The 20,677-nt window shown below is 55.8% G+C and overlaps 2 protein-coding genes and 1 pseudogene across 12 annotated transcripts in view; 1 reads left to right on the top strand and 2 right to left on the bottom strand.

The window, feature by feature from the left end:
* Positions 1–705: 705 nt before the first annotated feature.
* Positions 706–15,813, bottom strand: CAMTA2 (calmodulin binding transcription activator 2). 6 transcript variants are annotated; one of them, XM_059906533.1, is made up of 22 exons: positions 15,604–15,813; positions 14,234–14,328; positions 13,888–13,991; positions 13,441–13,508; positions 13,223–13,358; positions 12,552–12,638; positions 12,138–12,291; positions 11,656–11,790; positions 10,166–11,106; positions 9,303–9,429; positions 7,476–7,610; positions 5,749–5,864; positions 4,938–5,122; positions 4,557–4,635; positions 4,193–4,415; positions 3,709–4,010; positions 2,419–2,615; positions 1,982–2,165; positions 1,704–1,775; positions 1,215–1,402; positions 964–1,038; positions 706–864 (listed from the first exon to the last, which is right to left on the bottom strand). In XM_059906533.1, the coding sequence occupies exons 2-22, from the start codon at positions 14,262–14,264 to the stop codon at positions 801–803; spliced, it is 3,603 nt and encodes a 1,200-aa protein (XP_059762516.1). In that variant the 5' UTR covers positions 14,265–14,328; positions 15,604–15,813; the 3' UTR covers positions 706–800. The 6 variants fall into 6 exon arrangements, with proteins under 6 accessions (XP_059762516.1, XP_059762517.1, XP_059762518.1 ...); XM_059906534.1 differs by having other exon boundaries at positions 12,552–12,623; XM_059906535.1 differs by lacking the exon at positions 12,552–12,638.
* On the top strand, positions 15,056–15,868 carry LOC132354563 (uncharacterized; annotated as a pseudogene).
* Positions 15,869–16,124: 256 nt separating this feature from the next.
* Positions 16,125–20,677, bottom strand: part of INCA1 (inhibitor of CDK, cyclin A1 interacting protein 1) — an 8,340-nt gene continuing 3,787 nt past the window's right edge. For all 6 annotated transcript variants that reach the window (XM_059906544.1, XM_059906541.1, XM_059906542.1 and 3 more), the window contains exons 3-7: positions 18,166–18,279; positions 17,890–17,929; positions 17,419–17,612; positions 16,789–16,954; positions 16,125–16,552 (exon numbers count right to left, since the gene is read on the bottom strand). In XM_059906544.1, coding sequence (XP_059762527.1) covers positions 16,406–16,552; positions 16,789–16,954; positions 17,419–17,612; positions 17,890–17,929; positions 18,166–18,279 — 661 coding nt within the window. In that variant the 3' untranslated portion in view covers positions 16,125–16,405. The remainder of the gene's footprint in view (positions 16,553–16,788; positions 16,955–17,418; positions 17,613–17,889; positions 17,930–18,165; positions 18,280–20,677) is intronic.

Here is a 20,677-nt window from a genome sequence, read left to right as displayed (position 1 = left end):
AGAGGCCGGAGGCTGGCTGGTGCAGCGATGTTTAATGGCAATTCGTAGAAACCAAGCCCATGCACAAGTAGAAAGTGCTCGTGGAGCCGGTAGGAGGCCCCCGCCGCGCCTGGAGCCACAAGCCCGGCCGTGCAGCCCTCCCTGCGGCGCCTTAAATAGATTCTTCACTATACTCTGTATGTTACATTATGTACAGGCCCCCTCCCCTCGGGGACGGGGCGGGACTCCGCAACGCGTTCCTATATACACCCCCCTTTGGCCCGGAGGTTGGTGGTCAGAGTCTGTCGGGGTGACGGGGGAAGACAGGGCAAGAAAGGGAGGAAACAGACGCAGACATGCGGAGTCGGGGTGGGGGCACGGTCAGCCCTGAAACACGAGGGGCGTGCGCGTAGCGAAGGCAGAGTTGGGACCGAGGCGGATACATTCAGAGACGCGTCGAACAAATAAATAAGGCAAGTCAGGAAGGGGCCGAGGTGGGTACAGGCAGGGAGGGAGCTGTGGAGAAGGGGCAGGCAGGGCTCCGGAGGTCACAGCTGAAGATGCAGGTATGTGGGGCGTGGGTCTTCTGGAGCCAGGGACTAAAAGAGGGGGGGCACGACCCGGAGGGAAGAGGAGAAGGAGCCGGGGGTGGGAGAGGCAGTTCAGCACTTCGGAGGGGGAGGGGGTGGAGACCGAGGACGGGCTCCAAGAGAAGTGATGGGAAAGCTGCCGACAGGGGGCTCCCCCTCCCCCAGAGAGCCCTGTCCCTGTTAAGACTGCAAGAAGCGGCCCCCAGGGTGATGAGAAAGGCAGTGGAGAGGTCAGGTGGCCAGTCCGGGTTGGGGAAGCCCTTCCAGCTCCTGGTTCTGCTTCAATTCCCTCATCCTGCGGAGAAACAAGGAAGGAGTCAGAGGAGACCCGCAGATCGGGGAGGTGGGGTGGGGGAGGTGGCAGGCCCAAATCCAGTGAGGGAAAGGGCAGCACCTGTGCCGGCAGCGCCGCAGGAATCTCATGATCTTCCGGGCTGCCTGGTCCTGCTTCTTGGTGAGAAAGGAGCCTCTGGTGGAAGAAAGAAAAGATGAGACCTCCCACGACACTCAGGCATCCCCTGCCCTCCGCCCCTTAGGGACCCTGGCAAGGAAAGGCAGGGGGGCAGGATGATGAGTCGGGAGTCCACGGGCAGTGGGCATGGACCCAGTGGGTGGGCAGAGAGGGCTGGAGGGCTAGCGCCGTACTTGTTGCGAGCAGGCAGGGTGCCCGTGGGCCGGTGGGGAGGCCCGGGCCGGCGGCGGTAGGAACGGTAGTGCTGCTGGATGAGCACCGCCGCCCGGCGGCTCTGCTGAAACCGCTTCTGTTCATAGTAGCTTCGGAACTTGCTCTGGATCAGGATGGCCGCCTGGGTCATCTTCTTATAGAGTGCAAACTGCAGGAGTGGGGAGGAGGGGCAGGGGCTGAAATGGACAGAAACCCAAACCCCTGAGGGTCACCCCCAAGTTCAGTTGATGCAAGTCTATTTCTCTAATCCACACGCTCATGGAAAGGCTGAATCATCACAGACAACCTCACACCCAGGTCTCACGCCTAATACCTTGAGTGCAATCCAGGTCAGCTTGTGGAGAGAGAAGGGGAGTTAGGGCTCCGGCAGCATTCTGGATGCTCTGGGCTGGAATGGGTGTGTGTGGGTGTGGGTTGGTGGGTATGCTTTCAAGAGAAGACGGTCTCACCTGCTTGTACTTCCGGTAACAGCGCTGGATCACAGCTGCTGCTACCTCCTGCTGCTCCTTCAGCCGCCGGCCCTAAGGGGAGAGAAGGAGGTCTCAGCACTTAACCGCCCACCTAACGGACATCTGACCTGCCCTTCCAACTTGCCTGGGGTCCCCTGACCCTTCACCCCATCCCAGGCCTGTGTGGATGACCGTTGTCCCTCCCAAAGTCCTGGGAACCTGTAATCTCCCCACTCAAGATTGTGTAATTCATCCCCTGAAATGTCCAGCCCCCTGACCTTGTACTTTCGGAAGGCCGTCTGGATGACTCGGGCTGCCTCGTACAGTTCCCGCTGCTCGTGATCCGATAGGGTCAGCAGGGCAAAATCACTCTCCATCTTGCCACTGGCGGATGCAGAGAGAAACTCTGCCCAGGAAGGTGCCGGAGGGATAGCCAGGCGACCCCGCTCAAAGGGCAGTTCGCTGCAGGGACAGGGAGAAGGGAGGCCGTGGGGCATCTGAAGTCCCTCTTCTCCCACCTGGAGACTGCTGTGAAGGCACAGCCCCAGCAACAGAGCCTGCAGAGTGACTTCAGAACTCAGCAGCCAGTGCCAATCCCCTTTTGAAAGGCCCTGGGGCCTGAGCCAGGATGGAGCTCTGGCCATGAGGAAGCTTCCTCCCTCCCTCCCATGTTCCTCTGAAGAAGGATGTGGAGGCTTTGTCCTGAGCTGGTCACCTGGGAGGGGCTGAGCTGGGGAAATGGTCCACATTCTCCAGGTAGCTGGCCAACCAGGACATGGTCTCGCTGAGCCCCACGGCCCCTGTCCGCTCCCGCATTGGGGCTCCAGCCTCAGGCAGCCCGACAAAGTCCTCCCGTTTAATCCGCTCTGGTGTGGCTTCGATGATCTGCTTGGCCAGTGAGATCATGTCCACCTGGATGGAGGAGAAGCTGGGTGAGCCTCAAGGAGCCCCGACTGCCAGCTGTTCCAGCCTGTTCCGGCCAAGGCCGTAGCGTCAGTCCACTTTCTATCTTGTTCCTCCTCTCAGCACCAGACGATGAGGCCTCAGGGACGGCTGTCCCTGCTAACCCTGTCTTTCTCCGCCAGTGTTCCAGATTCATTTATACTTCTTGAGGTCCCACTCAGGAGTACAGCCCTCTGTGTTGAGGCATGGAAAACATAGGCTAGGAAGGACATATACCACATGGGGATTCAGGAGCTGGGCAAATGAAGGGCTTACCCTTCCAGGCTGACTGCCCACTGTCCCACCCGGCCTGCCCCATGCCAGCTCCCACAGACTTGGCCATGCCCACCACCCCGTGCCATGCTCCAAGAATCAGCTCAGAGCCTGCCAGTCACATGACACCCTATTGAATGGCTCCAGCCTTGCCTTTGCTCCAGGCCTGAAGCCTGCAGCACTTCCTGCTGGCCACACATGAAGCAGCCTACCTTGTGGAACTGTCTACATTTTTTGTGCTCCAGTGCTACCCAGTTAATCCGTTAGCCTCTCTTAAGCAGATATGTCCCCAGTCCTAGCAGAGGATTGTGCTGCTGCACTTGAAAATTCACTCTCTCGTGTGTTCATTCATTCCACAAGACTCTCTTAGCTCTTACCCTGTGCAAGCCTCCCCACCCCACCCCACCCCCGCCCCCTTGCCCCAGGTCATTGCCAGATGCTTCCATCTTGCCAACCTCTCTGCGCCTCACTCCTCCCAACTTCCTGCCATTGCTCTCGTTCCCCAAGAACCTTGTCCCTTCGTGGATCAACAAGTAACCCCTACAGCCCAGCTCTAACTGAAGATATTCCCCAGAATTTTTAACCTCGGATGCCTCATGACTTCTGAGTCACAAGCTCTGACAGGAGCTAAGCAGAGGGTAAACTTGCCTGTCCCTAAATGAGGGTAAATGGCCCCTTCTTCCCAAACTGCAGCCAGACTCTGATTCTGTTTCATGGAATGGTCGGCATCACCCCACCCCGCGCCCCACTCTACTTCTAGCCCTCGTAATTCCATCAACATAAGCGGTACCGGGATCACATCCACAGCTGGTGGGCTGTCAGTTTCCTCTGGAGCAGCCCCACCATCTGGGGCTGGTGGGAGAGGAGGCGGTGAGGGTGGGGGCCCTTTGGGGTTGGTGGCTTCATAGTCCATGAGGAGTAGGGGGGCCTCTGGGGCACCAGAGGAGAGCCGGCCTGGGACCATCTCCATAGTAATCTCAGAGGTTGGCAGAGGAGCAGGGGGAGGACTCCCATCCGGGGCACTAGAATAGGCTGATGTGACGGAGAAAGTGCCATCCGATAGCTCCGAAGGCGAGGAGACGCTGCTCAGACCTGCGAGGTGAGGGAAGGGGGTGAGGACAGAAGACGCCACCTGCCCCCTTGCTGCTCTCAACCTCCCTGGCCTTGCTGCTCTTACCTCCCCATCCCCGCTGCCTCCTCTCGCACTCTGTCTCCCACCCTCTGACTTTCCCCTGGCCTGTCCTCCCACCCACAGTCCCCTCTTAAACCCTCACCAGTGTCTGGGCTGGAGGAGGGCGGCGACAGGGCAAGCGGGGGCTCAGCTGAAGCTTCCTGTCTCTGAAGTTCCTCAAGGCAGCGGGCGAGGCGCACGTGACCCCGGGAATGAGCCACGGACAGGGGCAGGCGGCCCAGAGAGTCGGGAATGCTCAGTGCCTGTCTGTTCCAACGGAAAAGGAGCACGGCAGCCTCCAGGTGGCCCAGGGCACAAGCCCACATCTGAGGAGAAGAGGGTGGAGGTGGAGGTGAGGCCTGGGGCCCGTCCTCACTCCTTCCCTGTATCCCTCAGAGGATCTTCCCTTTGAAGAGCCGTTCCCGCTTCCCATTGCCCACGTGCACTCAGGAACCCAGCATCCTCACCAGAGGAGTGCAAGAGAAATGGTCCACGTTGAGTGGGTCAACCTCTTGCTCTAAGTCCAAGCTTCCGGTCTCCACACTCCTGGAGGGTTTGGGAAAGGGACAACAGGGTCCAGTTAGGGAGAAAGGGCGCCCAGTAGGAACTTCAGAGTCGAAGGGACTGGGAAGCACTAAGGTCAGTGGGATAAGCAGTCAAAGAGATTAATGAATGTAAGGAGGTCAAGAGGTCAGCGTTGTAAGTCTGGGGACATTAAAACTCCCCCAAGTGCAAACCCTCTTCCAGCCCCTCTTCCTTTCCACAGTGACCCCAGCTCCCATGGCAGGGCTCCAGTTCCTCCTCAGTCCCTGGGCACCCCCGCCCTGCACCCGCTGGCCCCGGCTCACCGCCACTGGCTCAGGGTCTCGATGAGGCGGGCGTAGCCCTGGGCAGCGGCCAGGTGCAGCAGGCTCATGCCCCGGAAGGGGCTTCCATGGGCCAGACGTTCAGGACCCCTCCAGGTGGAGCGTGGGATCATGCTCTCTACCAAGACTACCACCCGTGCCTCGAACCCGGGCCCCTGGCCTTCATCCTGTGGTGCACACACCCTTAGGCAGAGACCTGAGCATCCCCAGCCTGGCATGGCCTTAGCCACCCCGCGCCTGTCCTCTCAGCTTCCAGTTCTGCCCTCTCCCCACACGTCCCAGTCTAGGTTCCCACCACTCGGATCTCTGATGGCCCATCAGTCCTCCCAGTTCAAGTTCCTGGGTGTCCCCTCCCCCCCACAGGCAGCTTCCTCCGGGTGCCAGACCTCACACCCACTTGCCCATGTTGTGCCTTCACTTTGGCTCAGATCAGTGCCATATCCACAGATGACCTCTCCCCCTCAGAACTCAGAGTCCTCTCCCAGCCTTCTTCCCTCCGAGACCTGGGACCCCCAGAGCACTGAGCCCCAACTCCCTGGATCCCCTCCCCCACCCTCTCCCTCACCTCCACCCTCCGTCAGGCCAGAAATAGTCTGAAGCCTGTCATGCCAAGAGGGTGCCCAGAATAGCCACTCTTGCCGCGGGGCGGGGGTGGGAGCAGGATGACGTCAGGGAGCAGGGAGGAGGACTGGCTGGGGACCGGAGAGCGAGGGGAGTCACACACTAGAGCCTATTTCTACAGGAAGACCCTCCCCCTGCTCCCTACCGTAGAGTGCCCTCCTCATGGAGGTACCTGAATTGGAGGGGCATCAGGACCCTGGTAGGGGGCCTGCCCAGCTGCTGCAATCTCTGCCATCCGCTTCTCCATCTGCTCCAGTCGCTCCAGGATGGACATCCGGAACTGGTTGTCTGAGAGGGAGTGGACATGGGGGGCTCAGTGGGCAGAGTCTAGGGGATGCCCTGGACACCAAAACTGGACCCTGTTCCAGAGTCTGGGTGGTGAAGACACAATCATATCCTTTCCTCCTCTCCAAACAACGGCCCTTTACCCACCCATCTTCTGAATACAGTCCCCCAGGACCAGTCCTCAAACTAGGGGTCTTCATACTATCCATCGACCTAGGACCTGAATCCAGAACCAAGACTGTGTCCTTGAAGACACAGACAGTAGTACTCCCCACAGGGAATCCAGCCCTAGCTGCCCCAGATCTCACACACACACACACACACACACACACACACACACACACACACACACTCCCAGCCTTCTCCCAGGTGGACAGTTCTGTCCCTTCTTGCCCCAGACACTACCTCTGTAGTGGGCTGGGGCTCAAGGACTCCAGGGTCCCTCCTCTCTGTTAACCACTGCCCCAAAGAGCTCAGAGACTGTGATTTGAAAAGCACCACCCCCTCCTCCTGGCCCCCCGCAGCTGTCCACAAAGAGGATGGCGGGGAGGGGAGGTGACAGAGATGGATGGCCACGTCCATTCCTCCTCCTCCCCCACCCCATGCACAAATGCACACGCGCACATGCACACATCCCAAGCTATATCTGTTCCCTCCTGAGATCACACAAGGACAAGGAGGGGAGGCAGGAGGGGATCAGAGCCATGGGGAAACAGAGAAACCGGTGCAGGCTGGGGATGTTCTGAGATGCCAGGACAGAAGGGCATGAAGGTAGAGAGGGGACAGTGGGGAGGAGGTGGAGAGGGATGAGCAGAGACTCAGGTGTGACAGGAGAGTGTGGAAGAGGTAAACAAGGAGAGGAGAGAAAGGGCAAAGGAGAGCTGGGGGATGTACCAAACAGGCGATAAGGAAGAGGGGAAGTTAAGACAAGGGTCCAAGGAGAAATGGAAAGAAGAGGGAGGCAGGAGACCCACAGGAGAGACGGTAAAGCACAGATTAGATAGGGACAGGAGGAGACGGAGACAAGCAAACCTTGAGAAAGAAGCAGATGCGGAGAGAAACAATTCTGAAAGCCACAGGAGGGATAACCAGTAAAAGGGACAAACACAGTTCTGGATTTAAACAAATACACACACGTACATGTGTGTATGTATGTGCACCTCTGTAAGAAAATATATTAAAGGTGGTGTATGTTACTGAGCAATGTTATAGTCAATTTTCATTTTCTACATTGTGCTTTTCTATAATTTCAAAATTTTCTATAATAAATGGCTATCTTTATAATTACAGGGGAAAATGATAAGAAAGTTTCAATACGTGTTTAGGTACACGTATACACTCATGTGTATTCCGTGTATGTTGCTCTAGACCCTGTCGCTGCCCCTCCCATCCTTTGAGATGCAGAGGACAGGACAAGCACTGGGACAAAGCTGGCTCCAAGATTTACAGGGAAGAGGAGATGAAGGAAGTTTGCTGCCGCACCCAGAAATGACCAGTGAAGCGGGAGCTGGGAAGAGTGGTAAAGGAGGGGCAAGGCAGTGGCTGCCTGAGTCCTGAGGGGTCTAGGAACATGACATGCTCAAAGGTTGTGGGGGCAGAGGGCTAGGTACTCACCGTCCAGTGACAACCAGTCAAGCTGAGTACTAGGCAGTGACAGGAATCGGCGGGCTCGATACTCAAAGAGCACAGAAGCAGAAAGGGGTCCCTCCCGCCCTGCCACCTGCAAAGACACCAGCCCAACCTCATGGGCTGGGAAGGGCAAGGATCAGCGAGGGGGCTCTCTTTCCTGGGCTCTTTCTCTGACCCCTGTGTCAGGGTCACAGGTGATCATTTCACATCTACCTCCCCTACTCCCCCTGCTGTGGGCCCCAGAGGCTCCTGGCTTCAGTGGCCTTGGCACTAACTGGGGAGGGATTCCCTTCATTTGAGAACTTAATACCTACTATAGGCCAGAGACCCCTTGGATTCTAGACCCTGTACTTAAGGATGTTGTTGTTCAGCACCAAGGTATAGAAGCAGAGGATCAAAAAACACCTATACTTATAAACAACTTGATGATGGTGAAATCTCTTGATTCCCCAAGATCAAGGTCCAGAGGTCATAACCCTGTTACTAAGATGTGGGAAAGGAATTAGCTGCTCACCAACAGGGTCTAATAAGAGCTCTTTCCCAGGGTCTCAATGTCTATAGCCTTGAGAATGAAACCACCAGGCCCTGGCCCCAAGACCAGAAGCTGAGACTCCCAATTCCTAGCTTCTCTGGTCTCAGCCCCTCTCCTGCAATCCAGGGCTGCTGAGACTGGGGGAGGACACACTCATAGACAGCAAAGCTGTCAACCTGTCACTCTAGTGGTCCTTAGGGTCCCACAGCAGCATTGCTGAGTGCCGGGTAAGGGGCAAAGTTGGTGGCAAAAGGGCAGAGATGAGCCTTGGCAATGACATCTAGACCGGGGCTGTCCAAAAGAACTTTTCCTCAGTGATAGAAACATTCTGCATCTGCACTGTCCAATAGGGTAGCACTAGCACATGTGGCCACTGAGCACCCAAAATGTGGTTAGTGTGATGGAAGAAGTGAATTTTAGGGCTTCCCTGGTGGCACAGTGGTTAAGAATCTACCTACCAATGCAAGGGACACAGGTTCGAGCCCTGGCCCGGGAAGGGCATCCCACATGCCAAGGAGCAACTAAGCCCGTGCACCGCAACTACTGAGCCTGAGCTCTAGAGCCCGCAAGCCACAACTACTGAGCCCACGTGCCACAACTACTGAAGCCTGCGCACCTAGAGCCCGTGCTCCGCAACAAGAGAAAGCCATGACAATGAGAAGCCCGTGCACCACAACGAAGAGTAGCCCCCTCTCACCGCAACTAGAGAAAGCCCGTGCGCAGCAACGAAGACCCAACACAGCCAAAAAAAAAAATTAATTAATTAATTAATTTTTAAAAAAAGAGAAGTGAATTTTAAATTTTATTTAATTTTAATTCATTTCAATAGGCACATGTGGCTAATGGCCACCATATTGGACAGCACAGGTCTAGAAGCCAATGTCCTTCAGTCCCAAGACTGGTTGGAGGAGACCAACATCTCTCCCTTCTCATTCTCCCAAGAACTCCCTGGATTGGAGCCAGAGGGCCTGGACAGACATTAGAGACTCCTTGGGTCAAATGCCTGACCTTACAGGAGGGGAGGCCAAGGACCTAAAAATAGAACAGACTTACCCAAGGTCACCAGTCAGCTAAGAAGTAGATTTCTTAGACCAGAACTAGACCTTCTGACACCTAAGCTCAGAGTCATCTGCCTGCTGGCGGACCACAGGGCTCAGCCCCAGGACTGGATGAGGTCCTTCCACTCTCAGCAACAACCCAACACGTTTGTTCCCAGTGCTTCCTGGAAGTCCTAACTGTCCTATCTTAGTCCCTTCCCCTACCATTCCCAGCCCCCATACCGGGACAGTAGCAGCGTAAGACACCAGGCTGGACAAGGGAGGCTGGCACTGCGATGTGATCGAAGACGCAGGAGTAATGCTCGGCGGCCTCTGTCCAGGGTCCTGTGATGAGCACCTTGACCCCACCCTGCAGACGGAAGTCAGAGAGCTGTGTGACTGGGGCTCTCTCTGTTGATTAGCCCTTCACTCACTCACTCATTCATTCATTCAGACCCTGAGAGAGTATCTACTGTCCTCTGTACACCCCTGGGTCTGGCGTGCAGGGATTGGACAGGACCCAGTGGAGTGAACTCAACCCACTGTCCCTTCTCCCCACACTCCTGTTCTCTACCTGAATCTGCCAGAAATGGGGAACTCATTGCCTCCCCCAAGGCTACCAACCCATTTGCAGATAGCTGTCACTGGAAGGAAGTCCTTTTCTCAGGCCCCCTCTGGACCCCCACTGAAGTTCCTGCTTTCCCTCCCTGGAGCAGCAAAAAGCAGAACTTCTCCATTGCTGAACACAGTCTTTCAGCTTGCCAAAGTCTGCAATCACATCCCAGTTGTATTTTCTCTTCTCCAGGCTGAGTTGTCCCAGTCCCTCCCCGGCCCCACCCCACCCCACCCCACCCCATGAAACAGTCACCAAGGAATGAAGTCCCCTGGGGCACTTGAGGGACTCATGCAATCACAATTCACAGGTGGAAGGAGGAGGGAGGGAGAAAGGGTTAGTCAGAGGGCCTATGAAAACAGGAAAGGAGCTACACTCTACGAAAAATAGAGGTTGGGAAGAGAACTAAGCAGCCGTGGGAACGGAGGGAAACTAGGTCACAGACCACGGGGTAAGAGGGATGCAAGAGGGAGGAGAGAAGCCTGAGACTCACCTCAGGGTAGGACCACTCTGGGGAGAAGTCTGTGATGGTGCTAAGAGCAGGAGAGAGCTGGGGGGCTGGGGCAGGGCCACTCGGAGCTTCGTCACTGATGAGTTCTCCCATGAGGTCAGGGAATGATGAAAGACTGAAGGGCTCCAGTTCACTGGCCCCACCAGCTCCTCCAAACAAGGCCTCCCCTCTTCCTACTCTGCCCGATGGCTCCAAGGGGGAAGGTGAGGGTGCGGGTGAAGGAGGGGGTGAAGGTACAGGTGGGGCAGCCCCCTGGGCCTTGAGCTCCTCCCCACTGTCATCATCTTGAATGAAGAAGCAGTTTCCTCTTCTCCCGCCTGCTCTGGGCTGTGGAGGGGGACCCCGAGCAGCTGCCTGGGGCTCCAGGGCAGCAGCGGGCTCTAGGGCAGGACAGGGGGTATGGGCGGCCTCTGTCTCAGGGAAGTCTGGGCTTACCCCCTGCCCTCCTCCATATGTCTGGCCCCTCTGTGGGCTGTTGAGAAAACGATCCGGGTCAAAGGCAGGGCTGGGAGGAGCTGGCGGGGCAGAGGGCTCAGAGCCTACGACTACAGCCAAGCTCATGGAAGGCCTAGGATCGGCCTGGGAAGCCAAGTGCCTGGTGGGCGTCAAGCCCCCAGTTCGCTGCTCCAGTCCCGTCAGGAGGAGGATAGCAGTGCCTCCTGTCGAAGAACCCCCTCGGGAGGTGGGAGGGCTAGGTCTGATCTCTAGGGGTTCCGCAAAGCCAGAGGAAGAGGAGGAAGAGGAAGAAGAAGATGGGGAGGTATGTGCCTTGGGGAGCTCTGGGGGAAGTGGGGCTATCAGTGGAGGGGGTTCAGGGGGATGGGGATGGGGGACAGAGGTCAGGGTTAAAGCTCGGGGCTCCACTTTGGGAGAGATGATGCGGTGTTTCGTGCTGCTGCATTTGTGGGTAAGGCTCCCAGAACCTGCAGTGGAAGGGGTGGTGGGGAGAGAAGGGATACGACACATCTTTCTCCAGCCTTCCCTTACTGGAAAGCTTTCATGCATTTCCTGAGATGTCACTAAATACCAGAGGTGCCATACTGATTATGGCCACTGGGAGGCGGCAGAAATATTTCTCCTCCCCCTCCCTCCCCCTGGAGGAGCACTGCAGGAGAGGATTGAGGGCTTGGCGGAATAGCTGAGAGAAATAGGTAAAGGCATAGAAAAAGGACAAAAGAACAGAAGCAAATGGGTACCAACTAAGAATAAAGCTAAGCCTGTGTGTAAGTGGTAGTGCTGGGGTGGCCAGGAGCTGCTATATGAAGAAAGCAAATAGAGAGCCTGGGCTGCCAGGAATCAAGTAAAAGGAACTGGGCAGTGTGCAGATGGGAAGGCCTCTGCTCATCTGGCCCATCTTTCTGGAACATGCAAAAGACATGCAAATAAGCATGCAAATCCCAGCTATCCCCCCTGGTGTGAGTAAGGGCAGCACACTAGGAGGGAGGAGGGTTCCAAGGTCAGGGGTCACTAACCAAGGCCCCCACTGCAGAGACAGGCATGAGTTCGGGGTGCAGGCTTGGTCGGGTGGGTGTCCAGGATCTGCTGCACCAGCTGCTCTACAGAGAACTCCTCTGTCCCGTTCCCACAGCTCCACTTGATGCCATGAACTAGAGGAGAGTTGGGGGGAAGTGCTGTGGGACCCCCACAAAATAGTCACCAGGGAACCTTAATGGCTCTTCCAAGCACCTGAGATGCTCTAAGACTTCTGGCCGGGTGAACAGAGGCCAGCAGCCTCAAGACGGCTCTGACCTGTAGCTCACAGCTGCCCTACATATTCCAACACCTTAGATCACATCAGGGACCCTGGTACCCACCCACCCACCCAGGAAAGACCCCTCCTGGCTTGGGGGGAAATGGTCACCCCACAGACTCCTGAGTATAGAACCCTGGTCCCTTTGGGAGCTCCCTATGTCCACTCTCCCCATTGAGAGCCGTCCTAGCCCTGCTGCCTTACACATGGGCTTCAGCTGTCCCAACAGCTCCTCCCGGGACCACCTGAGCCACTCTCGACGGTCGCTGCTGATGGAACAAAAGATGGGGCTGCAGCCCTTTCCACAATCCTCCAGGGCTGGGACGTTCAGGTAGTGCACAAGGACGATGTCAGGGTTCTGAGAGCACAAGGGTACACGCAGAGTGCTATGGGGTCCTGCTGCCCAGGGGTTCAGCCTCCTAGTCCTCACTTTCTTCCCAGCCACCCCCAACCTCAGCCCCCAAGTTCTGGCTCTCTCCATCCCCAAACCCCTTTCTCTTCTTCCCAGTCGCCTTTTCCCACTCAGAACCTAGTCATCCTTCCACTTCATTCTTGCAGACCCCCACCTCCCTCAAAGAGCCAGGTAGACTCTGTCTCCCTGAGCTCTTCCATCCTCACCTGGAGCAGCCAGTAGCAGCGCCGATGGAATGTGGGGACGATGGAAGAGTGAACGTAGCAGCCATAGAGACACTGCCAGGAGACAGGCTGGGGTGGGGGGAGGGCTAGTCTGCTCCCCAACTCTTCCTCTGTTCAGTCCCTTTGCAGGAATCCCAATCTTTCCACCAGTTCCTCTTTAACCCTCACCCACCCCCACCTATTCCCCACACCTTTCAAATCCCAGCACCCCAAGTCACCCCGGGACGGAGAGGAGGGAACAGTGGGGCCAAGGCCTTACAACAAGGACCAGATTTGCCATATGGGACTATCCAAAAATCAGAGAGCATGGCAACAACACATCCAAGATGAGGAGCAATGATTTGAGAGAAGAGAAACCTGTGCTTAGAGGGTCAGTACTCGGACCCCTGCGGGAAATGCAAGAGAAGTAAGGGGATTGGGCATCTGTGTCCTCCAGAGGGAGGTGTGGCCTAAGTCCTGGAGAATTGGGTCATGGAGGGAAATGGGAAGCAGCGAGTGGGCTAAGCAACCACCTAGCGGATCCAAAGTGAGTGAGAAGGGAAGAGTGACTGGGAGGGTGGTAGACAGAGAATGTCACCAAGCCCTGGCAGGGCTGGAACCCAGCTAGTGGGGAGAAGGAGGGCCAGGGCAGGTGAGCTGGAGGCCTCGCTTACCTCCATGCCCTGGACCTTCAGCTTCATGTGGTCCTCTCGGGTGGTCTTCCCGTCCTTCCGCTTCTTCCAGAGGTAACCATCCTTCCGGTATTTCACCTTCTTGCGGTTGTAGAGGATAATAGAGCCGTTCTGAGGCCTGAGGAGGGAAGGATTGGCCTTGAGTTCTGTGTACAGAACCCAGGATCTCTGCCACTCCCCACCTTCACAAAATTTCTCACCTTGTCTTGGGTGCACAGGATAGCCACTCATCATGCTTCTCGAAGGTGATCAAGTAGGATGCAATCTCCTGCAGGAGAAGAGGCACTCAGGTGGGTATCCCCTTTCCAAAGTCTCAGGCTGGCCTCCTGGTCATTCTCATCTATACCTCGGGGATAACAACAGCATCTGCTCTACAGCGTCCTTGGAGGACTGAAGGAGATAATGCAGGACGAGTACGGAGCAGAGTGCTTGGTTTGTAGGAGATACTTTGTAAGTGGTAGATAGTATCTTTACACAGGTGGATATGCCAAGGAGAAGCAAGCTACTACAAGACGCAGGGCTTTATACCTCTCCTATGATCCTCAAAGAGCCTAGAGAACGTTGACAGGCACAGCAAGACCCCCATTCACTCTCCTCCAGCCCACCAGGCCCTGCTACGCCCTAATCCCCCAGGCTCCCTAGAAAACCTCATTTGTATTCCACCGTAGCCGCTCTGGAGGCAGCAGCGCACAGCGAGGAAGACACTCCAGCAGCTTCTTGGGTAGAAAGATCTTCAGGTGGTGGCTGTTCTCTAGAGGGGATGAAAGGGAGGACTTAGTGTGCTGCTCCTGATATCCCTGTGATAATCCAGGGGAAAAGGGCCAAATCCAGAGCATGGGGCGGGGCGGGGTGGGGTGGGGTGGGGTGGGGCAGGGCGGGAGGGTGGGATGAAATGATGACAAGGAGAGCAGAGATCCAAGAATTAGAAGGTCACCACTACTTGGGGAGAAAAAAAGGCTGTGCCCAAACTGGGAACCTGGATTGTGAACTCACCAGCAACCTCAGTGGTGTCCTTGGTATTCATGGTGAGGGCTCCAGGGGGCAAGGTCACCCCCGGCCTGAGGGGCCGGGGGGAGGGGGAGTCTGTGCTGGGAAGGGAGAGAACAAGGTCATGGCAGAAGCCTCCACACTATCCAGGATGAGGAGGATGAGGTGGGAGACCAGGTACAGAACTGGGTCGTGATATCTAAGAAAGATGAGGAAGTGAGAGGAAGGGGCTGGGCTATGATGTCAGAGTACAGCCAGGGAATGGAGGAGAGGGAGAACCCAGACATGGTGCCAGGAACCAACACGAGTGGGAGACACAACAGAACAGAGTAATCAGGAAGAGACCGGCAGGGTGGGGGAGGGGCGAAGGCCGGCGGGGCTGGCGTTGGGCTCTTGCGAGTCTGGGGCTCAGGTCCTGGGGCTGGGACTCAGAACATCCGGTTCTTGGAGGATGCTTTGGCAAATGAGAGCCTGGATGCTGGGGGGAGGGCAGGAGATCTAAGTCCGGGTGGAGAGCTAGGCCTCAGAAGACACACCCTGAGTTACTTCTCTATTTGATTTTTTCGAAGGGGAAGGGCATATCTGACAACTGATCTTAACCTACACCCTTCCCTCCAGATTGGTCAGGGCCTGGTAGAATCTGGGCTAGACACCAGGACCCAGCTACCCACCCTCAGGACAACCCATCCTCCATCCTGAGGCTGACCGCCCTGTGCACCCCGCCGCACCTCTCTCCCCAAAGCCTCTGTCTCCCTCGGCCTCCAGGCCTACTCTACCCCATCTACCACTCTGGCTCCAGCCTGAGCCCCCACCCTCCTGGGGGAACCGATGGAGGCTGGAGGATGCTCTCAGCGCGGGCTCCACCAGGTGTCCGGGGATGGGGAGGGGGAAGAGGCCCGTCCGAGCTCGGCTGTGAGCACTGGAGCCTGGGTTGGGGTAAGGACTCCGCCCTAGGGCGCAGGTGCGCAGTCGGGGATGGGGAGCCGGCCAGGGTGAGAAGCGGGCCCGGGGGCGGCCCCCCCACGGCGGGGCGGTGGTCCCCGGAGACACTCCGAGGTGGGAGGATCCCGCCTCCCTCCCGCACGGAGGGGTGTCCTGCAGGAGATGCGGAGCAAAGTCTGCGGGCGCGTGGCGGGCAAGGGGCAGTGCGGGTGCCGGGGTGCGGGGGTCCCCGGGACGGTCCGGCCCGGCAGGTCCGCCGTGGGGCCCTGCGCCGAGCTGCGCCCCCTGGCGCGGGGAAGGAAGACGGAAGCGGGGAGTGGGGGCGAACCGGGAGAGGGCCGGTGGTCCCCGGCGCGGCGCGCAACGTCCGGACCGGTGGAGCTGCGCCCCCTGGCGCGGGGGCGGAGAGGCGGGCGAGAGGCCCCGGCTCTTACCTCCCGGGGTCCCGCGGGTGACGGCGGCAGCGGCCATTCTACCCCACACCGACCCCCCCCCAGCGCCGGCTGACAGCGGCGTCCAACGTCACTGCGCACGGGGCGGGGCCTCCCAATTAAGGGGATGGAGGTCGGGACGACAACCTGGGGTCAGCACACGTGGGGCTCTGGGTGGGGCGCTGGCTGGAGGGACTCGGCTTCCAGGGCCCCGAGCCAGGCGGAGGGACGGACTGCCGGGAAGTCCCGGAAGGAGCCGCAGCGCTGAGGGGCAGGATGCGGGGTCCCGGAGGCGGAAGCTGGGCCGATTGACGTGACCTCGGCCGGGGGAGTGGGGCGCGGGCGGCCGGCAGCGCTGGGCGGGGGACGCTGGAGCCGGCAGGACTTTTTTCGGGCACAACTCCTTGAATTTGGGGGACACAGCCCGACTTCATTTTAGCGGGGTCCTCACGAAGGTGAAGGGAGCCCTCCCGCCCCACGAGCCTCTCCATCACTACTTCGCGGAGAGAAAGACAACTCCAGGCTCAACTTGCTTGCTTTTTAATAACAGAACAAGAAGAGAACACAGTGGCAGGGAGCCGGCCTGCGGGACGACAGGCCTTGAGGAGCTCCTGTGAGAGGGGCGGGTAGAGATGGGAGGCCAAGGGAGCCCCGTTCGTGCCTAGTTCAGAGGATGGGAGAGGAAAGTGAGAAAGGTCAGGGAAAGGGGGAATGCCTTGATGTCAGAAATGCTGGAGATAACAGCGCCCAGAACTAGTCGTGGGCCCTGGAGCACGCTAGCATCTTGGGCGTGGGCGGTTTCTCCTTACTCCTCCGACAGCAACTCCACCCCCCAGGGATTGTAAAGGGGGTCCCTACTGGTTGTGACAGTGCTGAAGGAGGCCAGAGAGCTCGGCCGCCCGGAGAGACAAGACCCCTCCTGGCCCAGGGGACTCCAGGGAGACCAAAGCAGCTGTAATGAATGAGAAATTGAAGGAAAAAAAAGGAAGAATCAAAAAATAGGTCTCTCTCCAGATTTCCTAGTCCCCAAACCCAGGCACTCCCAAGTCTCTGGCTCTCATCTACTTTATTTTTGTTCCTCTCAAATCCAGCTATCCAACGTGCCTCTTGGCTCCCGCTGTCTCTCCACGCAAGACGAGGCATCCACATCACCCTCCACCACCCCACCGAGTTCCTGCTCAACCGTACCTGGGCCCTGCCAGGAGCGAGGAAGTGGTCCTCTTCCCGTGGAGAGTTTGCCCTCTCCTCTTCCAGACCAGGGTGTTCGGTGGTGTTGGGGAGTCCACAGCCGTCGTCGTCAAGCACCAGGGGCTCAGAAGCAGCCCTAGAGCTGCCCCACTGGGCCTTCTTCAGTCTGTGGAGACTTCAGACTTAGGAAAGAGGTGTCTGGAGGCCAGGCTTCCTGTCTCTCCGTTCTTCACCTTTCTGCCCTGAAATACTTCCTGCTGGGACCCAGGAGTGTTGTCATCTGACTTCCAACTCTCCACTCCCAACTTTCTGCTCCCCTCAGACTGAAGTATTTTCAGTCCAGGGGCTCAAGAGGTGACCTCTAGCTCTGCACTATCCTCCAGTTGTATGGAGTGCTTTCCTGTCTTCAGTGACCTGGTTTCCACTCCTTTCAGCTCATGTGGCTCATCCCCCATCCCTTAGTTCCCTCCTCATTCCCATACTATAGAAATTTTGCTTCAATCTCACCAAGACCATGGCACAGTCCCAAACAACCTCCAATTCCTTTAAAGCTCTCCACCTCTTCTTTAGTTCAAACCGTCCTGTCCCCATACCCTGTTTGGCTCCCGGAGCCCAAATGTCTCTCCTTACTCATTGATGATTCTCTGTCGCCTCCTTAGATCCTCCAGGTGATAAGTGACAGCCCTTACCCGGGCTGGGATGCCCCCAGATCCCTGCTGCATTCCCACCAAATGTGGCCTCCTTCTCTTTCTTCTGCAGAGCACCTCAGGGGGTGGGAGCCGTTCGGGGGGGTACAGGCCAGGCTGGGAGCAACCAGTGGCTCTCTGTGCCAGAGAATAGGGAAAAGGAGCTAGAAGGCAGAACTGAGTCTCTCAGGGGAGCTGGGACTGAAATAGGGAGTCAGGGGTCTTGGGAAGCCCAGGTCACAAAAACACAGCTGTGATCTGGAAAACATGGTGACTGATTCATAGGAAGGAGGGCCTGGTTAGTGCACTGGCTGGGGGACACCAGAGGGAAGGGGTAATAAGGAGAGCTGGGGATAGGATAGCAGTGGGTGCAATCTTAACTGAGAGGTGTCAAAGGGCAGAGAGTTTGTCATACCAGCAGGGGTGGGATGTACTGTTCCTCCATCCAGGTGGGGCTGTGAAGCACAAAAAGGGGGCTAAGTACAGAGAGAACATCCCCATCCATACTGTTTCTCTAACAACCTCTCCCAACCACCTATTTGGCATTAGGAGCTAAAATGTCCATCAGCTGGTGGGGCAATTATCCCCAGACTAAAGCTTATTGCTACCATAAGGCTTTATGGTAGTTTAAAATTGTAGAGCTTCCCCTCCCTACCTCCAGTTAATCCCCATTTTCTCCATTTCTACCCACCTGGGCCTTTGACTAAGGTTCTCCCAGAAGGTGTCTCCATAGCGCTGGGGCGTCAGTCTGAGGCTCCGGGAAGGCAAGCTGGGTGGTGGAGATCGGCTGACCACCCTGGAACACCTGAGGTGAGGACAAGGTAGGCTCAGGTCTGGCTCTTCCCTTACAGCATCTACTCACTCCAGGAATTTAGGAGTCTTATCTTACAACGGGACCATACAGCTGTCCAGGCTCCCTCAAGCCTTGTCCTCCCTTATCCATTTTAGCTGAGGAAGGTGGTGAGGCCTTTTATTTGAAAGGAGATTGGAGCTGGAGTGAGCATGGAGATTAGCAACTGTTTGAGCTTCAGATCTCGCTGAATCTCAAACGAGTACACCTCGCAACCAGGGAACATCATATTGAGCAAGCAGGGCTGTCAAAGACGAAGGCCCCCACTACTCAAGTGATGCGACAGGTTCCTTTTAGTCAATGTAAGTATCCAGGAGAGCAGGGCCTCTGTTCACCCCTGCTTTATCTCCCCATCTCAGAAATACTAATATCCTTTAGGTAGGGAGGGGTGTGCAAAGCTGTTTGAGAACAGTTCTCATCACTCCTAAAGCCCCCAGACTGACTGATGTCTGCTCTCCTGCTCTCTAGAAGAGTGTCCTAGGGCTTCGTCTTCGGCACTTTATCTTCTTTATCTCCATTCCTCCTTAGGTGATCTCACCCAGGCCATGACTTTATTTATTATCATCTTTTTAAATTGAAGTATAATTGATTTACAATGCTGTGCCAATCTCTGCTGCACAGCAAAGTGACTCAGTTATACACATTCTCTTTTTTAAATATTCTTTTCCATTATGGTTTATCACAGGATATTGAATATAGTTCTCTGTGCTACACAGTAGGACCTTGTTGTTTCAGGCCATGATTTTAAACCACCAATGTGCTGACGACTCCCAAATCTGTATTTCTTGCTCTGGCTCCTCCCCTGGACTCCAGACTTGCAGGTTCAACTGCCCACTCAACATCTCCTCCCTCGCCTTCCCCATCCCGCTGAAAGGCACCCCAAATGCCCAGTTGCTAGGGCCAAAAATCTGGTATGCCTTACTTCCCTCACCTCCCATATCCAATCTATCAGCAAGTTCTGTGAGTTCTACATCTAAAATACACTAAAACAAAGAAAAAAAAACCCGATGGCGCAGTGGTTGAGAATCCGCCTGCCAATGCAGGGGACGTGGGTTCGATCCCTGGTCCGGGAAGATCCCACATGCCCCGGAGCAACTAAGCTCGTGAGCCACAACTACTGAAGCCCGCGCACCTAGAGCCCGTGCTCCACAATGAGAGAAGCCACCGCAATGAGAAGCCCGCGCACCGCAACGAAGAGTAGTCCCCGCTCGCCACAACTAGAGAAAGCCCGCGCACAGCAACGAAGACCCAACACAGCCAAAAATAAATTTTTTAAAAAATCATTTTTTCTTTTGGCTGCCCCACACGGCTTGTGGGATCTCAGTTGCCCAACCAGGGATCAAACCGAGGCCCTTGGCAGTGAAAGGATGGAGTCCTAACCACTTGACTGCCCAGGAACTCCCCCATAAAATACACTCAAATTTGACTACTCCTCACTATTTCCACTCCTACCATCATATTCCAGCTCATCTTCCCCTCTCTGGACTACAGAGATAGCCTCCTCCTCCATTCCCTCCTTCCATCTGAATCCCTCAATAATCTATTCTACACAGAATAATCTTTTTTTTTTAAATTTATTTATATTGGCTGCATCAGGTCTTAATTGCAGCATGTGGGATCTTTAGTTGCAGCATGCATGCAGGATCTTGTTCCCCCACCAGGGATCGAAACCGGGCCCCCTGCACTGGGAGCACGGAGTCTTACCCACTGGACCACCAGGGAAGTCCCAAGAATAATCTTTTTAAAATGCTTATGTGAAATGATATATGGTTTAAGATTTGCTTCAATATAGTCTGAGTAGCAGGAGGCTGAATGGGTTTATCAATAAAAAGATTATCTATGTAATGATAATTACTGCAGCTGACTAAAAAGGATACTCCAGGTTCATGATGACTATTTTCTCTACTTCTGCAGTTGTTGGAAATTTTCCATAATAAAAAAGTTGAAGAAAAAAAAAAAAGGTCTGCTTATGTCATTACCTTGCTTAGAACCTTTCTACTGTCCTTAGAATAAAATTCAAACTCTTTTCAATGGCCTATAAGATCCTATAGATCCTATATGATCTGGCCTCTGCCTGTCTGACTTTACTCCACTTTTCCCTTAATCATTAAGTTTCAGTTACGCTAACCTGCTTCCTGGTCCTAGAAGGTAGCAAGCTAGTTTCTTTCTTGGGCTTTTTTTTTTTTTTTAAACCTACTATTCCTTCTTTTGCTCCCTGGTTCTTATCAGACTGGCTCCTTCTCATTTTTCAGATCTCAATTCAAACTCACTTCCTCCTCCTCTTCCACAATCACCCTATATAAACTTGTGTCTCCAAGACAGTCTGTTTTACATTATGTTGTAGGTCTATTTT

This window comes from Balaenoptera ricei, chromosome 20 (assembly GCF_028023285.1).
Source record: "Balaenoptera ricei isolate mBalRic1 chromosome 20, mBalRic1.hap2, whole genome shotgun sequence".
Classification (NCBI taxonomy): domain Eukaryota; kingdom Metazoa; phylum Chordata; class Mammalia; order Artiodactyla; family Balaenopteridae; genus Balaenoptera; species Balaenoptera ricei.
The sequence above is the reverse complement of the archived record's forward strand: the minus strand, read 5'-3'. Positions and strand labels throughout refer to the sequence as shown.